The sequence below is a fragment of the Drosophila erecta genome, unplaced genomic scaffold (assembly GCF_003286155.1).
Source record: "Drosophila erecta strain 14021-0224.00,06,07 unplaced genomic scaffold, DereRS2 tig00000465-arrow-arrow-pilon, whole genome shotgun sequence".
Lineage (NCBI taxonomy): Eukaryota > Metazoa > Arthropoda > Insecta > Diptera > Drosophilidae > Drosophila > Drosophila erecta.
The window spans coordinates 153,488-175,616 of record NW_020825260.1 but is presented as its reverse complement, the minus strand read 5'-3'; the positions used below and the strand labels follow the sequence as shown (position 1 = coordinate 175,616).

Here is a 22,129-nt window from a genome sequence, read left to right as displayed (position 1 = left end):
AAAACTATCTCGAAGAATACACTCGTGAATTACTTTACAGATCAGGTAAAATAAATGTTGTAGCCGTCGCGATGTCAAGGATCAATGAAATAAATTAGGTTACTACTCAGTATAGTTCAGAAAGTTCTGGAGAATATCTGATTCCGAGTATTGAGGTACCTATAAATGCGTTTAAAAATCAAATCTTTATAAAAATAGCGACTGACACAGACCACAATTTCAGCATACCGCATCCCACATTTCACAGACACACCATAAGCCAACCAGAGTACGATAGTGAATCACTTGTTAAAATACTAAAAAAATATATAAATCCATCAGTTATAAACGGAGTCTTTACTGAAGAAAAAATAATGGAAGAAATACAGAAGATCTACCCTCAACATCTTTAATTTTCACCTTTACATCTTTAATTGTCAAAAACCTCGCAACAGAAGCAGAACATGAGGAAATAATCCTCCAAATTCATAATAAAGCTCATCGAAATACCCTAGAAAACAATGATACCCTATGAAACGGATGAAACAGAAAATAGAGTCTCTAGTAAAACAGTGCAGAGTTTGTAAAGAAGAAAAATATGATAGACATCACACTAATCCCGAAATATCTAAAACACCTATCCCTGAATATCCTGGACTGATAATACACATAGATATCTATTCGACGGAAAAGAAATTAGTTCTAACTGCCATAGATAAATTTTCCAAACTTGCACAGGGCAAAATAATAAAATCAAAAGCCATCGAAGACATTAAAAAACCAGTACTTGATATTTTATTCTATTATGTTGAGCCACAGTACGTTGTAATGGATAACGAAAAATCCCTTAATTCCGCTACAATAACTTTTATGCTCAGAGACCAGTTAGGTATTCAAATCTTTAAGGCCCCACCTTACAAAAGTTCCGTAAATGGACAGGTCGAGTGATTTCACTCTACCTTGTCAGAAATTATGTGCTGCCTAACAACTAAAAAAGAACATAAATCAATCGAAGAATTAAGCGATAGAGCTATCTACGAATACAATTATACCGTTCACTCAGTGACGCAAAAAAGACCACAAGACGTATTCTTTGGAAGAAATGTTACTACAAACCCCGAACAATTTGAAAAAAGTAGACAAGATATAGTATAGGCAAAATTAAACAAAAACAATTAAAGGACCTAGAAACTCACAATAAGACAAGGAAAGAAATGAAAAGCTACCAGGACAAGAAATTTTTCGTAAAAAAGAATACAAGGCTAGGGTCTAAGCTAACTGCTAGATTTCAAAAAGAAACAGTAAAAGAGGATAGGAACACAATAATTCTTACAGAATCGGGAAAAATAGTTCACAAAAGTAATATAAGAAATTCATAACTTTTCAGGTTATTATTATTACTTGGGAGACTGACCACAACAGATGGATTCGTAGAAGTAACCAATTATACTGATGCCCAAACAATTTCTATCTTCCAAGGGATATGAAAAATTAGAACCTCCACCATAAAAATAGTCCATATAATTGATCTTAATTTCATAGAAAATACACTTGATAAATTTTCCTATTACATTGAAAATGAATTAGAAACTAACAGTTTGTACCCTACACTACACCATAAAATAACTCAAACATTCACTGCATACCACACTATTACTTCAAATTTTAATACACGCCAATAGATCTATTAATTGGATCGGTTCGGCCTGGAAGTACGTGGCAGGAAGCCCTGATCACGATGACTTAGTTACAACATAACAAACATAACAATATAATTTCAAATAACAACGAACAGGTTATAATCAATAGGCAGCTTGAGCAAAGCCCTAATAAACTAACAAAAATAACAAACGATCTTACAAATTCAATAAAAAAGGACGGTTTCAGCGTTGGTCCTAGTTACTACAACGGTCCATTTAATAGACTCAAAAGCAAATAATAATGTAACTGGCGCAGTCGGTTGTGATAGTGTTAAAATCAATTTAATCGCTATCTAAAAACACCACGCTTTTAGACACCCATGCGACGTTCAATATTTAGTTAAGTTAAGTTTTAATTAGAACCTCGACAATAACGCGAAACCATGTAACGATCAATATCGTGTTAAGTTTTGATTGGAACCTCGACAATAGCGCGAAACCGTGTAACGCAGTGTCAACAACAAACCTGAATTTAATATCAGGAAGACGCTATTGAATTTGTGAAAGGATGTAAATCCAATTGGTTACCTCAGAACCCCACGAAAAAGCAATAGTGCAACCCATGTGAAAATCAAAATCTATCTTAAGAGCAAAAACTCAAAATAAAATAAATTAGTGAAGAGACAAAATTATTTATTTTATTTATTATTTACAAACTAAGATCTGTAAAACAACAAATAAAAATAAAAAAAAAAATTAAATAAATAATATAAACAATATAAAGAACAACGACAAAATTACAGAACCCAGAGTCGTGCCACCCCTATCAGACAGCAACATGACCCAGGTTGCCTACCAGATTGGCATTGTGGAGAGGTTCAACGGTGATCCGGGCCTTTGTAAGCCGAATTGACTACATACTGACTACATACATACTCTTTATGTTACCGGAGACGAACGCCAACAGCAGATCCTAATTGGGCATGTCGAGCGCAGCATCAGCGGAGACGTCATGCGCAGCATTGGAGCCAAGGACATCAACACCTGGCCACAGCTAAGACGACAACTGGTACTCAACTATAAGCCCCAGACCCCTAACCACATTCGGAGGAGTTTCGTAGGACCCCATTCAGAGGCAGTGTTCGAGCATTCCTGGAGGAAGCAGAAAACACTTACCAGTAAACTTGAATTAGAACAAAATGCTGAAGAAAAAACTTTATATTTAAGATTAATAACATCCAGTATTGAATCCCTTATTTAAAAATTACCTACTCACATTTATTTAAGAATAGAACAATAACCCCAATATACCAGATTTGCGTTCACTCGTAAACATTTTACAAGAAAAAGGAATGTATGAACAAGCGAGTCATACAAGCTCTTCTATTCAAAAACAAAATTCTTCTGATAATCCACAAAAATCCTATAATCACAATATTAATCAGACTAACAATAATACCAGAAGATATCCAACACCTTTCCAACATTATAATTCACTAGTGCCATATCAAGCTCCACAAAATCATCAAACACCACCAACTCATAATTCACCTCAACGTCATCCGATACCCTATCACCCTAATCCGAACAATGTATTTCAACCAAGCCAACATGCATACAAGGCTTTACAACCAAACCAACGTGTAAACTTTACACCTCGACCAATTTCTAATACCCATCGAAACAATGCATTCGATCAGAATAGGTTCAGACAACAACACCATTATCAAAATCCCGAATCAACACAAAACTCAAGTTCCTATGTACCCAATCAACCAATAAAGCGATTAAGACCAGCTGATAGTGGACAGACTAGGATGAGTATTGACGAATCATTGTATAAAGAGGACGCTTTCTATCAGCAGTGTGTCCCATATCACTTACGGCCATTTGGAATATTATCCAGAATATCAGCATCAAACTGAAAACAACCAAAATTCATACCAGCAACGGACCGGTCATTATCAGCAAAAGTATAACTATATCTTCACAGATTTTGTTCCCAACAAAACAACAACAAACGAATTTGTACTGCACCCTTTTTCCGAGAATTACGATCTCTTATTAGGAAGAACACTTTTAGCAGAAGCAAAGGCAACAATAAGTTACCGCGATCAAGAGGTAACTCTTTACAACAACAAATACAAATTAGTAGAAGGAATAGCAGCACAAGAACAGAGTCATTTTCAAAATGTAAATATGATACCTGACACCATGCTTAGACAACCAGAAAAAATTTCACCCATATTAGAATCAGACCTATACAGATTGGAACATTTAAATAACGAAGAAAAACAAAGATTGTGTGCACTCTTGCAGCAATACCATGACATACAGTACCATGAAGGTGACAAGTTGACATTTACTAATCAAACCAAACATACCATCAATACAAAGCATAATCAACCCATTTTAAATTATACAGTTACCCACAGGCGTATGAACAAGAGTTCGAAAGCCAAATACAAGATATGCTAAATCGGGATATGCGTACCAGTAATTCACCTTAAAATAGTCCCATCTGGATAGTTCCAAAAAAAACAAAAATTCCAAACAGAAAGAATTGTAATAGACTACCGAAAATTAAAAGAAATAACAGTAGAGACACACACCGTATCCCAAACATGGACGAACTTTTAGGAAGCTAGGCAGATGTAATTATTTCACAACTATAGACCCGGCAAAAGGTTTTCCCACATAGAGATGGACTTTATAGTCCATCCAGAATCAGTTTCAAAGACAGCCTTTTCCACCAAGCACGGTCATTATGAGTACTTACGCATGCCATTAGGATTAAAAAACGCACCAGCCACCTTTCAACGGTGCATGAATGATATCTTGCGACCACTCTTAAATCAACACTGCCTCGTGTACTTGGAGCTTGACAAGTGCTAGTTTCTCAAGCATGAAACCACATTTTTAGGACATATACATTTTTAGGACACCAGATGGAATAAAACCAAACCGTGAAAAGGTTAAAACCATTCAGAAATATCCAATTCCCACTAAACCAAAAGAAAAAAAATCTTTTCTTGGACTGACAGGATACTACCGTAAATTCATTCCAAACTTTGCAGACATAACCAAACCCATGACTAAATGTTTAAAAAAGAACATGATAATTGATATTACCAGCCCAGAATATGACTCATCATTTAAAAAATTAAAATATCTAATATCAGAAGTCCCAATTCTCAAAGTACCCGACTTTACAAATAAATTCATTTTAACCACAGACGCAAGTGATGTCGCTTTGGGAGCGGTACTCTCACTAGAGTAACACCCACTTAGTTACATAAGCCGAACACTTAACGAACACGAGGTCAATTACAGCGCAATTGAGAAACAACTATTGGCAATTGTATGTGCGACAAAGACTTTCCGAAACTACCTACTTGGACGACTCTTTGAAATATCCAGTGATATTTACAACCAAGCTGGTTGTATCGTATGAAAGATCGAAATTAAAAACTAACCCGATGGAGAGTATAATTATCCAAATTTGATTTTGACATAAAGTACATTAAAGGAAAAGAAAATTGCGTGGCGGACACAGTATCCAGAATAAAACTCAAGGAGACTTACTTGAGCGAACAGACTCAACATAGCGCAGAAGAAGATAATAGTGACTTGATCTTTATTACAGAAAGTCCTTTAAACACATTCAACAGACAGGTGATATTTTTGAAGGGACCACCAAACATTGAAATAACTAAATAATTTAAAAAGCACATAACTCAGATTTATTACAATATGACTAGGGAAAAAGCCGAACAATATTTGGTTGACCATTTTTGCGGTAAAAAGAGTGCGTTGTATATTGACAGTGATGCAGATTTCGGGAACATTCAACCCGCACATAAACATAACGTAGCATAATTTTACTAAAAAACATAACCACTTATGCAGAATTTAAAGAATTGATCTTAAGCACTCAAATAAAAACAAATAAAAACAAAGGACTGGTTGGAATGCAAAAATGCATGGCGCGTTTTCCAGTTTGGCCCTCAAACAATGGCTAGAACATAACATGCACACATATTTCTCTACGCTGGACAACCAATGTTAAACACACAACTAAACAAAGAAAATAAACAGTGACAGAATGGTATACGAAGTCGTCACGAGATACAGAAAAGGCCCACTACAGAAAGGCAAATTAGAAAATCCATTTAAGCCAACAAAAAATGTGGAACAAACGGACTCCGACCATTACAAAATCTCTAACACAAATAGAGTTACACACTACTAGAAAACACAATTTAAAAAACGAAAGAAAAATAATCAAATTTCAATTCCACAGGTGCCTGGAACTTGATGACATTTTTGCTTATGCTGATCACAACAGTTCATGGACAGCAAATTAAAATTAATAATATTGACACCAACCACGAATATCTCCTTTTTTTTATAAACCAGTCCAAATACCATCCACCTTTGAACATCATTGTTTAAGTATCAACTTAACCGAAATAGACACTGTAGCTGATTATTTAGGACAAAAGCTGCGTACCGACTATCATGCACCCCAAATCAAATTTTTGTACAATAAGGTGAAAAGAGAATTAACTGGATTAATCTTGAAACGTAGGAATAAACGTGGACTTATTAACATTGTGGGCTCAGCTTTTAAATACCTATTTGGCACACTTGATGAAAATGATCGAGCATGAAATGATGAAATGACGCTATACGATTGATAAACGACGGAATGCAGAAGATACAGAATTACGAAAATGACGACAACATCGTTAACACCCTTTTATACGAACTTATGCAGTTTACAGAATACATAGAGGACCTGGAAATGGGAATGCAGCTTTCCAGACTCGGACTGTTTAACCCCAAATTACTAAACTACGACAAGCTTGAGAATGTAAACAGCCAAAATATTTTGAACATTAAAACATCCACTTGGATCAATTACAATGATAACCAATTATTAATCATATCTCACATACTAATTAAATGTTATTAATAAACACAATCAAAATAATCCCTTACCCAGATTCTAACGGCTATCAGCTAGAATACACAGACACACAATCATATTTTGAAAAAGAAAATAAAGTTTACAATAACGAAAATAAAGAAATAAACAATGAATGTGTCACCAATATCATTAAACATTTAAAACCAATTTGTAATTTTGAGTCAGTTCATACAGATGAAATCATAAAATACATAGAACCAAACACAATTATAACCTGGAATTTAACCCAAACAAGTGTCACAATTCAATTAATAATATAAAAATAAAAGGAAACAAAATGATAAGAGTGACTCAATTTAAAATTGAAATCAATATTATAATTTTAAGTGAAAATCTTTAAACCAGAAGTAGATTTGTTCCCATTATACACACCACACCACACAATACGTATCGTTTAACTCATTCATGATGTTGTAGGCAAAATTAGAATTAAGAAAAAATCAAAATCAAAACACACCACAACAAATAGAAATTGAAGAAGCTCCATTATGGGTAATAACTCGTACTATATCCATCAATCCCAGCCCAAGTATAGGCTTCTCTTTAAGGGAAGGGTAGTGATGTATTTGCGCCACCCAAACCGGCAATTTCATTAATTCCATGATAAAGCACTTCCTGTACTGTATGCCCTCTGCTCAGTATGCGTTTTGATAAACAAATCCTTTGGCAACGATAAACAAATTATTGTGCAGCGGCACTTAGCCATTCATGTAAACAAATCCCAAAGCCTAACCTAAGCAGTTTTGTCCGCTCTTTCTGAGGCTTCTCCTCAACTTAAAGAGAAGAACTTCCAAGAGCAATGCTCTCCCAAAAATACACTAACATATTTCTTAAGCATAGAGGCTTCTCCTCAATATCACTTACATTTAATTTTCGGTCTTAAATTGAACACTGAAAAATAAAGATCATAATTCAACTCGATTTGCAATTTCTTTTATTTAACAAAACTTCGGTTTCAGCGTTGGTCTTAGTTACTACAACGGTCCATTTAATAGACTCAAAAGCAAATAATAATGAACTATATAAGCTATTTACACTAATAGCAAAGTCTCGGGTGGGCATCTAATACTGGGAAGTGGAGGTATTCGTAGGGTTATCCGAAAAATTGACTATTCGATTGTTTCATCAAGTTTTATCCACCAAATTAAGATTCCTTTGAGAACTTAATTCGTTCGGCGCCCCACGTTCTGCTGTATGTAACGAACACAACTGTTTATCTACGCCCGAGAGTCTTCTCTGTCTAACCAACTTTCCAACTTTACCTAGCAATGGAAGATTTAGGTGATGGTTTCTTCCTGTCTATACCCGCCTTCCTGGAAATATTATTATTATTATTATTATTATTTTTATGTTCAAATCAGTCATAATTTCTCCATTGTTGCAAACCGTTCCTCCGTCAGGCAACCTTCAGTATTAATCAATCATATTATTCTTCATCGTGATTAGCCTCCCTTCAGATATGGCGACTGAGGAGAATTGAAGTGCCATGTGCTCCGATGCGAAGCAAGCTTGGGGGCTAAGAGCTTCTCGTCTAGAGCAAGCAGGAAGTTCTGGTCCTGGTTCGAACGGCTCGTTTTCTTGCTTGCTTACTGCTGAACAGGCAGCCTTTTAGCATTCTTGTCGCACAATCCTCTGTATTGTCACATGTCTTATTCTCATATGTCTCCATTGAGATAGTGAAGAGTGATCCCAAAGGCGACCCTGTTAGCGACGAATAAATATGTAGTCCACGTATATCCTGTTCATGGGCACTTCCCCCGCCTTAGGACATGAACGACGCTCATCCTTCACTAGTTCCAATTAGCCGTTCCAATTGTTAGCGTTGACAATGCCTAAACGTTGAGGTATCCATCCGCCGTCCGCCATAAAATCCGCTGATATTAGGCGCCTTCCCGGTGCACATCGGGTGGGAGTACACAAGATGCTACGTGCTCATGAAAGTATTCTTCGATCTCATCCACATATTTCCTGCACCTTTCGGAACTGCTAGACAGACGTCTTTCCAACTGCAGGAACCGATTAAGCGCTATTTAATGAGATCTTCCTAGGACCATGGTTGGATCCTGGTAGGTTTTAAAGGGCAACTGCATTACGTATCGGCCATCCGATCGACGCACGTGGATCTTCTGGATAAGGAACTCGCACCAGAGGTTCTCGTCGGATCTGTAGGGCGGTCTGGATCCGACTTAACCTCACAGAAACGCTTCAGCAATCCCTGGCAGGCAGGAGGTAACCGAATTGAGAACATATGCTGAATCAACCCCTATAGAGAAATTTGGGTTATCAATACTAAACATTTTGAAATTTACTATGTACATGCAACGTACTTGTTTGCCTCTGATCACTGATCGATGAGATCATTGATGACTGCTTGTAGGTCGTTGACCGGATTTCGTACGGCGATACGCTCGGTGTCGAGAAGCACATTCCTCGAATGGCATCTGTAAGATGCATTCTGGTCCTCCGTTGCCTGCAGGGTTTGCTGAGATACGTTCTCCAAGGCTGCGGGTGCACTAAGAGGCGGCGCTGAAGTCCGGATCGAATGCGGCTGTGCGCGTTTCGATGAGTGGATATGAGTCAATACTGGAAAATGCAACAGCGTATCAAATGTCCGGATCGAATGCGGCTGGTTCGATGAGTGGTTATGAGGTAATACTGGGAAATGTAACAGAGTATGATAGCGCAATTGATACATAATTTATTCCTGCTCACTATCTCCTATAGCAGTCCAAGGCTAGAAAGTGTTGCGCAACGACGCAGGATATGGTTACCGCCGCAGTGGTAACAGGCGCTACGAGCGTCTTGAACGCTCATGTGCATTATGCACTCGCACTCGGTTGCTTGGGTCCGTATATCCTGGGCCATAATTGGAGTCATACGCTGAACTTCGGGTTTCAATAGCATCCATTATGATAGCCGATAATTAAAAAATGATTCTAAATCCTTATAAGAAGGAACGGTGGCACCGATTCCTTGATGGTGCTCCCAAGCGGGTCTCCTCGTGCAGCTTCGATGCTACGTAATGCGCCAACCAGTGCTGCGATTCTCCGTCCAAGGCATGAACGCGGCTTGCTTAAAATCGACCGAATTAATTCTTTCTGCAGCGTGGGCAGAATTCGCAGAATTCACGCCATTCGCCGAGTCGATTTGCAAACTGAACGCTTCCGCGATCTAACATAATCCATTTACACACAAAAACACTGACGAAATTAAAGTTAAAGCCACAATGTAAAGTTGTCTCCCCTTGTAAGCGCTAACAAGGGGTCATTGTAAGACGATTCCCAGGCAAGAATAAACAGAACTCCAATATATTTATACGTTATAATTATTCAACGCGAGCGGCGTTCGCCCTCTCCTCCTTTCTGCATCTTATGGTCAAGATGTCCTCCAGTTAAGCTGCTCCGGCAGATAAGAAGTTTGCTGATCAGTTGGTCTCCGGTCCAGGTTTTATTCAGGAGGGGTGACTTCTTGCGATGATTATGCTGGAGGGCGTGACTTGGTGCCCTTAGCTGATCACTGGCCTTTTGGTTCAGCGAGAATGATTTATATCAAATAAATGTATTTGTCGGCGAAGTGTCGGAGTTGCTAGGAATGCAAAGAAACGGAAAAATATGAATTTACCCTAGTTCCAATGCTTCACGTAATAAATTCATAGTCGGCATTTATGTAGCCCCGGATAGGCAGTGTCCGATTGCCGCTGCTGTCCGTTCCTAGCTTATTTCATTTATTGTCAATGTATGGGAATAAAGCGACAAATTATCTGAGAATGGGAATATATGTGTTAGAGCGAGACCGATAGAGTTGTTGCTGAACGTGGTCACTTGTGCTGCTTAGTTAGAAAGCGGTAGCGATATGACAACAGGCCACAAGAGAAAAAGTAGATATACTATGCTCGATGCGAGAGCGTCAATTGTTGATTAGAAGCCAAATGAGACAAGTAAACTCGCTGATGCACGCAGCCTTACAAAATCGATCATTAACCACGTTGCCACACATTGACTATTTCAAATAATACGATTTAAAAGACACATTTTAGCAAAAACCCCTGAAATTCATTCAAAATTACGCCCAGACTGCATCCCTTTTTTAAGGTTGTTTTACAAAAGAATGACATTTGATATGTCTGAAGTCGCAGTCCAAGCTTTAGAAACGTTAAAAGGCAAAATGTGCTTGACACCTTTGCTTCAGGCAAATGACCCTGGCGGTGAACACTTAAACGCAAATGTGTCTCTTAACTACAGTCGATGGGAAATGCAATGTTTGAAATGAGAATAATCACCCAATGAGATGGACTCCTTGGGCGGAACACAAAACCAAAATGACAACGAAGAATATGAACATAAAGTTAAAAAAGCGTTCTGCAATTAAGACGCTCATTACTATCGCTTTCGTAACCCATGCATGCGCGAGTTACCGATCCATCGGTACTATACACCACCCCTCCCCCTAAACCACCTCGCCTACACAAATAGAAGACATCGAACCGGGAAGCTTTGCGATACAAAGTTGCAACATAAACATCAACGGCGAGTCAGCTGCCGTCATCCGCCCAGAGAGCTGACACCACATTCTTTTCGCTCAGACAGGGCAACGCATACGATTCCATATACATACTTATAAACATACTTATACTTTCTGCTGTGTCAGATACTTTATTTCTAAGAACCTTAACATTGTAACACATACATACATATTCACTATTAGCTTATTTAAGACGAAAGGAAAATGCGACGAGCAGTCGATGTTGAGCACCAAGAACTTGTGGACATATCCATGTTAAAATCTCGAAATAAATCACTGATTCTCGCAACAAATTACTGATCGTATTCCTCCTCACAACCCCCCTGTCTTCCGCATTACAATACCTCATGAAGCTCCCCGGAGGTAACTGGCGCAGCCGGGAAACTGGAATGGAAAATACATTATTAAACCTTTTATTAGCCTTACTGTAAGTAGTTGTGGGAAAAGAGCGAGAATGAAAAATATGTTCAAACAAAACAAAAAGTGCAAAAATGTCTAAAAATTCTAAAAGTAATCACAACAAAAGTTCTCCTACAATACATAAACCGCCTTAACAAACATACAAATCACTTATATATATAATAAAAAAAAAAAAAACTATAACAAATACGCTGTATTCGTGAAATATGATGTGTGATGTACCTGTGTGGCATCAATCGCTGATAAACCACTGCCGAAATATTAAAGGCCTGGTACTACATCGCAACAATACATACATATACAACAAAAATATATACGCAACATAACCATACATACATACGTGTAAAAGTGACGTGTAATGTACTTGTGTGAAATCAATCGCTGATAGTCACTGCCGAAGTTTATTAAGGCCAAGTACCACATCATTATTTTCACGTGTACATATATATATGCGCAAAACAACTAAAGCAATATACACACACACAAATATTCCAAATGCAAATAACATTATTCGAGCAACGAAATGTATGATTCTTAAGGCTGGATACAAAACCACAAATCACATATAAATTGCACACCTTAATAAAAAGGAAAACTTAACAAGACACATTAACAACGAACAGAATTTAATTAAAAACTTCTTCGAAAACATTCAAAATACAATTTACAAAAAAATATATAACAATGAAGAAGAAATAAAGAAACTACAGTATATAAATAGCCTTAATTATAATATAGATTTATTACTTAGCCATTTAAATGACATTATAGAAAGTACACTGCTTGCCAAAATTAATGTTATCCCAAAACTCATCTTAGATAAGACAGAAATAACCAAAATCAAAAAAATTTTTGAAACCCAAAACTATACAATAAAATCCGAACAGCACATTTATAACCTGTTAAAAATGAACACAGTCAATTACCAAGACAAAATAATTTTCAGTATCAAAATCCCTATTTTTATTAATTCTAACTATGAAATGGAAAGATTAATTCCTCTTCCAATTAACTCCACACAATTTGTAATAGCACCTAAGTACTTAATATATAATAACAAAAGTAATAGTATGTTTTCAACTATGTATAAATGCCCTGTAATTGAAGAACAATTCATCTGCGAAATCGATTCCATCAATAATCTTAAAAATAATACTTGCCTGGAACACCTTACCCAGAATAAAACCAGCTACTGCGACATAAAGGAAACGGGACTCACGACTGATGTCTTCGAACCGGAAAAAGGCTTCATATTTATATTTAACGGGTACAACCTCCCAATCATCTCCTCCAACCAAACCATAACGAACATCAACGGATCGGCCATAATTAAATATAATAATTGCACATTACGAATCAATGAAATTAACTACGACAACACGGTGGTATCAACAGAAGAGCATCCCGACTTCTTCCTACCACCAATGCGGAAACTAATAAAAAATGCCACTGTCGACGTACTTACCTTAGAAAGACTTCACCTGGATACGATCACAACATCCAACAAACTACTGGTCGTCACCGCAGGAAACGCTCGACACTCGACAACCCTGTACATCCTCTTCACCATATCCCTAATCGCCGTAATACTCACCTGGACACTTCGTAGGGACACCCACATCTTCCATACCGGGTCCGAACACATCCTTCCAATCGTCGCTCCACCAATTCCTCCGTTATGGCCGCCGCTCCAAACTGGGGGGGGGGAGGAGTTACCGATCCATCGGTACTATACACCACCCCTCCCCCTAAACCACCTCGCCTACACAAATAGAAGACATCGAACCGGGAAGCTTTGCGATACAAAGTTGCAACATAAACATCAACGGCGAGTCAGCTGCCGTCATCCGCCCAGAGAGCTGACACCACATTCTTTTCGCTCAGACAGGGCAACGCATACGATTCCATATACATACTTATAAACATACTTATACTTTCTGCTGTGTCAGATACTTTATTTCTAAGAACCTTAACATTGTAACACATACATACATATTCACTATTAGCTTATTTAAGACGAAAGGAAAATGCGACGAGCAGTCGATGTTGAGCACCAAGAACTTGTGGACATATCCATGTTAAAATCTCGAAATAAATCATTGATTCTCGCAACAAATTACTGATCGTATTCCTCCTCACAACCCCCCTGTCTTCCGCATTACAATACCTCACGAAGCTCCCCGGAGGTAACTCGCGCATTGTCTCAAAATATTCGCTCTAACAAGCAATATAATCTACACTCATTTAAAATCGCTACCTATACAAAATCGTTTTTATTTTAAATCACTTAAAAAAAAAGCTTTTAAGCGGGAAGGAATTAATGAATGCATTAAGAGATAACGTAAGAAGGAAACAACAGTGTCTTAATATTTATGATTAAAAATCAAATTATAAATGAAGTTTACTAAACCAGGAATATTCAACAGATAATATTAAAACATGATTGCAACTTAAAACAAGAAAGAATGATATAGTCAATTTCCTCAACTATCAGATACCCGATACTCAGCTAGAGGGAGTGAGAACAAAAAATTTTAGCATAATACAATTATAAAAGAATAATTAAATGATTTAAAAATCTGGGTGGGATAGTTTTGAACGTTCTTTGTGCGTAGATATTGCAAGACAAACGATTAACCGAAAAAGATCGAAACATATTTCAAATGTATGGTCGTGAAAATTTTAGGCGCCTTAATAATAGGATTTTGCTTAGTCAATACAAATTTACAAGACCAATTATTTAATCATGGATCACCAACCTTATTTTTACTTTTTTTCAGAAATCCAAGAATCGCTTTAAAGTTTCTTAAAATTATAGCACTGAAGATTGAAGATTGCTTTACATTTGAAGAAAGCCTGATGAGAGACCTCGCAGTGTTTAACGTAAATCAACCTGAAAGTATTGACTTGCGAAAGTTAGATTTCGAAGTAAGAATAGTGCAAAATATATGGGAACTTATATTTGAATGGCAAACCAATTGGGAAATGTGGAAAAAAGGATATTTTTGGAAAATGAATATAAACGAAATGGAAGATACTGCTTTAAGTTTATACAAAGAATTCACCGTTTTAAATAAAAAATTTTATGATCGTCACTGGGAGATGCTAGAGGCGACTATGAAAAATTTAGATAGTTTTCGTCGGACTTTGCCCTTAATTACAGCTCTGAAGAACCCATGCATGCGTGAGCGACATTGGAATCGAGTTCGTGATGTAATCCATGTGTAAGTAGGAATAAAAGTAAAAAATGTATGTACAAATTATATTTCTGATAGTAATAGCCTTTAGTCAACTCTAACTTTTTATAGTTTTCGTGATTCGAGCAGACAGACGGATACACAGATAAACGGACATGAACAGATCGAGTCGGCTATTAAGAATATATATACTGCTGTATACGGTCAGAAACGGTTTCTTTTTTCAACTAATCTAAGTTTACTAAAGGTTGTACAAATATATATAATTATAAGATTCTTACGATTTTGTTTATTGAAATCTAAAACTTCTGTTTTCGAGTTTGCGAGTCCGAACTTTGAGCGTGAGAACGTGACAATTGTGTGAGGGCTTAGGCAAGAAATGTTTAGATTAGTCAATAGATGTTTAGTCTATCAGTGCACTGGTTTGGCATGCAAATGGCAGAATCCGTGCAGCTGGAGCGACCGAAGCTGTAGACAAAATCGGGGAATTGACAATAATGACACCGATTGAAACGAGTGGAGACGAAGAGTTTCAGTCACTTGATATTTGATGGTCCGAAGCGTGTCCAAATCGTCAGCGCCGGTGAGCTAGTCATCCACGTAAAATGACGACTTAATGACTGAAGAGCCTAGTGGATAGTCTCAGCGATGCATCTCAGCGAGATGGTGTAAACTGCGTATTGCCAAGAATGTCGTCTGGAAATGCTCTCCAAAGAATGTACTGGTATTTGCGGTCATTAATGTCAATATTTACTTGCCTGTACATTTTGGTCACGTCTGTGGTGATGGCGTACCGATAAAGCATACATTTCAGTAGCAGTAAATATACATCTTCCTGAATAGTCGGACCAAGCTGTAGTAGATCATTAACCGAAGTTTGATTTGTCGTCTGATAAGACGCGTCGAAAAGCATCCTGAGCTGCTAGGTTTAGTGACACAATGATGGTGAATGATAGGACGAGTCACTAGAGACATGTGCCCCAGTTTCTCTTCCATTAATTCGCAATATTGTGTCCGAAGCGGTGCTGATGGCGACAAACCACGTTTCATACCTGAGAAGAAATTGGCAATGACATTCAAGCACCTTCACACATTGATTCCAGGATGGAAGAGTAGCGTAGTCCACTTGGCTTTGGTTTTTTGATCACACTTTTCCAATATAATGTAGATGAGCATCGTCTGCGAAATTTCTGCATCAGATCCTAAAGATGATAACGAAGTGAATAGGCCAGGTCAAATATTCTCCAAATGGTGAGCATTAGATGAGCTGGCTGGCAGCTTGAAAATTGGCGCGACCGATTCCACAAGTTTCTGCGTACCGAGACTTCAGTTTATCCAATGCCATTAGATAATTTTCTCCAGAAACTGGAAAGGCTCTTATGGTCTCCAAGGCGGATCCTGTTAGACGGTTACGGTTTAATTATCTATGGTCGATATATTTTCACGATTCATAAGATCCAAGAATGAAGCAATAAAGTTATTATACTTTGGTGTTGAAGTGTTGTCGATGATCGTGTTGTTAGCTCATCACCAATAAGTCTTTGAATGGCAACGTTTACATTCACGTATGTGTCCTTCAGATCCGCCCTTCCACTGTCCTGGGGGTCCAGGGTTTCAATCTCCAATTGCACCGAAAGTGGCCTTTGAGCTGGCGTTATTTTCAACTCATTTTTCATGTCTTGTGGGTGTATAAACATTTATTACCGCGTTGTTAGTTTTCAGGATTCCAACGGTAAAAATTATCTAAAAACAACTTAACGATAACATTTAAAAAGAAAAATTTTAAAGACTGCGACAAGGCTGAACCACTGGTTAGTATTGTGATTTAACCTCGCTCCCTCTACCAATCCCGACCATAGTCTTCGCGATAGCATTTTTGAAGATCCCCTAGAGAGACATCAGATTTCATTTAAGTTGCCATGTCAATTCATGATAACTACAGGTCTAGTAATTCAGTAAAGTCTTCGAGTTAAAATTATACCTAAAGAGGCTGGATGCCTTAACAAATAAAACTTAGCAACTGTAAGCGGAGCTTTAAAAATATCAAAAGTAAATTATTTCGTTGATTAAACCTAAAATACTTGGTAAATTTCAATTCGTTACTTTTCCTTAGGTCTAAATGTCGGCGTTAGTGAACTCCATGTTTACACGTCTATAACTGTTGAACGCAATATCCAAACTAATCATGCATAGCGTCGTTTTGTAGGTTATGTCAAGACCTTTCAAATTATGTATAGTATTGCCAGATACGAGCTTTGTAGCGTTTTGTACATAGCCGCGAAATTCAAAAGACAAAAAGGCGGAAGGGAGATATTTGCCAAACTAATATATTCTTGTTAGGTTCAATGGCCGAAGCGAACTGGCCATGTCCGTCTGTCCGTATAAGCGTCTCGATCTCGAAGTTACAAAAGCGCTAGAATGATTAAGCATGCAGATTCAGAGACATAGACGCAGCGCAAGAGTGTTTCCAAATGTTTCCCACTCTAACGCCAACAAACCGCCCCAAACTCTACGCCACTCTACAGCCCACAAACCGCCAAAAACTGGCACTCCCACACTTTTAAAGAATGTTTTGATGTTTTAATTTTTTTTATTAGTTTTGTAAATTTATATCGAATTACGGACACATTTCTGAAAAATTTTTTTTTTTAATTATTTTATCTCAAATTTCTACCGATTTTCAAATTCAAATTCAACTAGCTGAGTAACGGGTATCTAAGAGTCGGGGAACTCGACTATGCCTATCTCTCTTGTTTTTTTATTTTTATTTAGCCCCCCAATAATCTTCATATTCTTTAAAATGCTCTCTTAACAATGTATATGTAGACTAAGAATTTAATTACTTTACACTTGGCTTTGGGGACTCACACGTGTACAGTTCCAGCGTTGAATGACTTTCCTGCGATGTAGTGGTAATCCATGCTGTTGGTGCTGGAGGGGATCAAAGATTTTGTTTGCGACTAATAAAGATTAGGGGGCTACATGACACCGTTTACGAAACACACTTTCGCAAGTCGACAGCCATATAGTCTAGCAACAACCACTTAATTGTAAAAATCCTGTACGATTGTCGCTTTTCTTTTTTCAATAATTTATCTTGGTTGGTAAGGTCAACTGATGCGGACTAGGTGTGCTCGTATTGACGGGGTCTGGTGGCTTGATGAAAACTTTACACCGCCAATTTTTATTCGGGGTAAATTCTTGGGAGATTATTACGTACGCCCTATTTGTAAATTCATAAGTCTTTGCAGATACGCATACAAAACCAGCCAGAATCTAATCTGAGTCTAAACTGGAAGGGGTACAACCACTCCGTTGAGCTATACGGAATGCAACCCATAAAATGCAGTTCGGCAATAAAAGTGTGTATTTCTTCTCGCGGGAGGTGACCGTCCGAAGACAAGGCAAAGATTGCTGTCCAAAGTGAAAGGTCTCGTGTCCAAATTGAAAGAGAACATCTTCGCTCCAATCCTGCAGAAAGTTACAAGATTTCAGAGTCCTGGCCTGGAAGGACAAGGCCAAATAAACATCTCATCAAGGAAGATGCACCTTTTCAAGCCAAAAGTCAAGCGGGCGCCTTGTGAAGGAAGACCGACGGTTCAAAAGTAACACACAAGGCAGGGAGTCCAAGGCCTATAATACGGCCAATGTGATCAACAATGTGAAAGTAATCGACCACAAAGACGAGTTCTTGGGCCTTAATTTCATCGCGGTATTGCTGGTACTTATGGCGATATGCAGATAAGTATCGGCCTATAAGTGGTCAGTACAGCGGTAACTATACATTGGAAAAGATTGTGTCCAGTATTCCACAGCCTTAATAAGTGTATCGGGAAAGGCGGAGTCCGCTTAGAATGTGTGTGCAGTGACCATAAAATAAAATCAGCAAATTAAGCTCGCGTTATAATAACCAGCAAATATAAATAGTGCATTCTGTTAACGAGTGTAACTAAAATAAAAACAATAACAATTGATTCCAAAATAAGTGCGGGATTAAAGTGATTGTAAAATCAGATAGCGGTCAAAGCATGCCGCAGTGTAACAAACCATACCACCATACACCTATTTATAAGTATACTTAGTGTATATTTTTGTATGTGTGTTCTTTTTGTTCATTTTTCAAATTATTGGTGCAAGAATACATAATATTATATATTATATGTATGTATAATCTCATCAGCATGCATAGCAACACCCAGGATCTAACGCGTCGAAATCTCATCGCTAAGGATTCAAGTCGGGTAAGTTTGTTGAACCACAGTCTCCGCATTTACTTTATATACTTTTTATATAGACATATATTATCGTGCCAATTTTGAGTTTCTTACAATAAATAATATATATAATAACGAGTTCGCGGTTGCAAGTTTTGAAAAAGAATATAATTTTTGTTTTAAGACAAAAATACAACTTTAAATCGGAGACAATTCACGTCTTAATGGTAAAGTGGATGAATTAAATCAAAAGCTGGAGTACGAGTTTCACGCTTAGCAAACCCTTGTCTGAATTTGTTTATATGGAGCACAAGTGGATCTTTTCTATGTTTAAGTGGACTGCGCTCTTTTAAGAGAGTTGCGCATGGAAAATTACCAGGCAGGGATTTGTGCTGCGTCAGCAAGTTGGTTGCTTAGGGGGAATAACGAATTCGGTATCGGCGGATGTTCATGTCCACTCTTAGACATAAGCCTGTCCTCAGGCGGATAATCTAGGATACAAAATAGGGTGTACATTATTTTCGTTTTCTGTTACATTTTCTATTGGTGTATTACTTTGTTGTTGTATCTGTGTGCATTTTCGTTTTTATATTTTACAATAATTTTTCGGGGAATGAGTACATGTGTACTTATAAATAAAATAATATCTGTAAGTGCAAGTATAATAATTATAAGTGTAGTTTTTGTCACAATCTGTAATGCATTTTGTATTCTTGTATTATTTTGTATTATTTATTTTGTTTGGAAATATGATAATGGTTTTAATTTTTTACATAATTGTTCATGTAAATAGTTTAAGTATAGCAGAACAATTAAATCTTTTATTGTGTTATAATTTCTCTATTACTTATGCAATTTTTTTTTTTTTTTTTTTTTTTGATAATTTCCAAGTTAATATAATATTTGGCTCTAAGCCAACGAACTAGAACACTTGGCTCAGTGCATGAAACATAATATCAACGTGGTGACTCAGCATTGGGCCGGAATCACTTGCGCAGCCGGCAAACACAGCATATTTGCGTGGCTGCTGCGAGTCTTTTTTAGCTTTCAGAATCATATTAAGTTTCAGTTTGAATTTATACTTAGCAGAATAAAGAGCGGCAGCTCGTGAATTTCTACTCCGACTAAACGTCGTAAAAGCATATTTTTATCATTTAGTCTGCCCGACCTCAAGGCTGGTAGTTAAAAGCGGAAAGTTCCTTTAAACGTAAAAAAATAATCCTTTCCTGCTTTCCGGACCCCCCGGAGCAGCCAACATCGCAAGATGGTGCGAAACATCATTAATTAATTGGCGCTCAACAAGTGGTAAAAACCACCACGCACTACCATCACCACCGCCCACACAGCTTTTAAAATTGCTACCCAAACACGACCGGCAAAAAGCATAAGACAGCGGGAAAAGAGACGAAACAACACAAACAAAAAAAAAAAAATCAAGTGAGTGGGAACAAATGCTAAACGCATTTTACGTCTGTTAATATTATTATGTGCTATCCGCTACACAAAAGCGATTTTTTCTAAATTAAAAAAATAATAGAAAAATTAAATCAACACCAACGTTACAGCAAAAAATTATTCACAACAGAAATTATTTTAAACAAAAAATTATTTTCAACAGAAATTATTTAACACAAAAATAAATTATTAATCCAGCAAATTACTAAAACACGGTCTCATATCAAAGGGAGTTAAAGTAAAAATTTAATAATGGTTTTCTATAACAGTGCGCACACGATCGCTTTTCATTTATTATTGTTGTTTTATGTTCCCATTCGATTCAAGCGCGACATTCGACGCTGCAGCCTTTGTCTTGTTTGTCCTTGGTCAACTGCTACCCACACAGGCAGTTTTTGCATACCTACGCGAATTGGACCGCTCATGCGGCACGGACTCTCACAGTACAGGAATAATAAACCGCAGAGAGTGATAGCGCAATGGCGATAGACACAAAACAGCTCAGAGCTGTAATACAGGCAATTGTGACTAACACCTTAGCAGACGAGGCTGCCAAAAACCAACTCGCACAAAATGAAACGCGTCTGACAATTCAGAAACTGGCCAGCCAGCTGGCAGCAACACATGGCGCATCCATCTCAGCCGTGGCCCCCATAATTAGAGCCTAGATATAACTAATAATTCTCCATGTAGCGTAACTTCAGACGCCGTTAAATATTAGCCTGAATTCTCAGGGTCACAGAAATCATTAGTTTCATGACGACAAGCGGCGATAGCTGCATATCGCATATTTAAAAGTTTCAACGGCACCACTCGCCATTACGAGGCGGTGACAATTATTAGAAACAAGGTTAGGGGCGCGGCCGATAATGTTTTATCCTCGTTTGGCACCGTACTGAATTTCAATGCCATTATAAATCGGCTCGATTACACTTACAGTGACAAGTGTCCAATGTATGTCATTAAACAAGACATGAGCACTTTAAGACAGGGAAACAACATGACCCTGTTACAGTATTATGATGAGGTCGAGAAAAAACACACCTTACACCTTACTATGTCTCACCAGTCGTCGGCCCTGTCCTTAGCACAAGTGGAATCTAAACACGAGAAATACGTTTTTGCAGCCAGTTTTGCAAAAAGTCAGGAAGAAAAAAATCGCAAACCTACTGAAAGAGCACAGGGTCGTCAAGTTGATAAGAACGACCACCATGACCCGCATCCAAATAATGCCAAAAATCCTTATTTTAATAGGCAGTATAGAGCGCAGGTTTACCAAAAATTACAGAAACAACGGCACACCAGAGCTCATTTTCTAAGTTGCTGCAGCCGTCCCAGGCAACTGCCTACCAGAACAGAAGACCAGGCACTTCTTAGCACACAGGCGATGTGAGGAAACAACAGAAAATGAACTTCATTACGCAAAAGACGGAAGAAAATACAGAGGCAGATGCCGCCGCCGGCACAGGTCGGCGCATCACTTTGCCTCGCTTCCGCCCAACTCAAATGGGGTAAGGTAAGGAGATTTCATTACATAAATGATGAATTAGAATGAAGTGATGATTAGAACGACTAGCGAAGAGCGCATTTACGCAAAATTATATCCATAACCCATGGGGGCAGAAGATTTCGTCAACAACGAAATGGTATAATTCAAAAATGGTATAATTCAGAAGTCGGTGTCTCCTTATCTCATATCCCAATATGATC

General features: G+C 37.7%; 1 protein-coding gene across 1 annotated transcript in view; it reads left to right on the top strand.

The window, feature by feature from the left end:
- Positions 1-14,336: 14,336 nt before the first annotated feature.
- Positions 14,337-22,129, top strand: part of LOC26526036 (dynein heavy chain 2, axonemal) — a 103,437-nt gene continuing 95,644 nt past the window's right edge. The window contains exon 1 of the mRNA XM_026983590.1: positions 14,337-14,777. Within this exon, the coding sequence (XP_026839391.1) occupies positions 14,413-14,777 (365 nt within the window). The 5' untranslated portion in view covers positions 14,337-14,412. The remainder of the gene's footprint in view (positions 14,778-22,129) is intronic.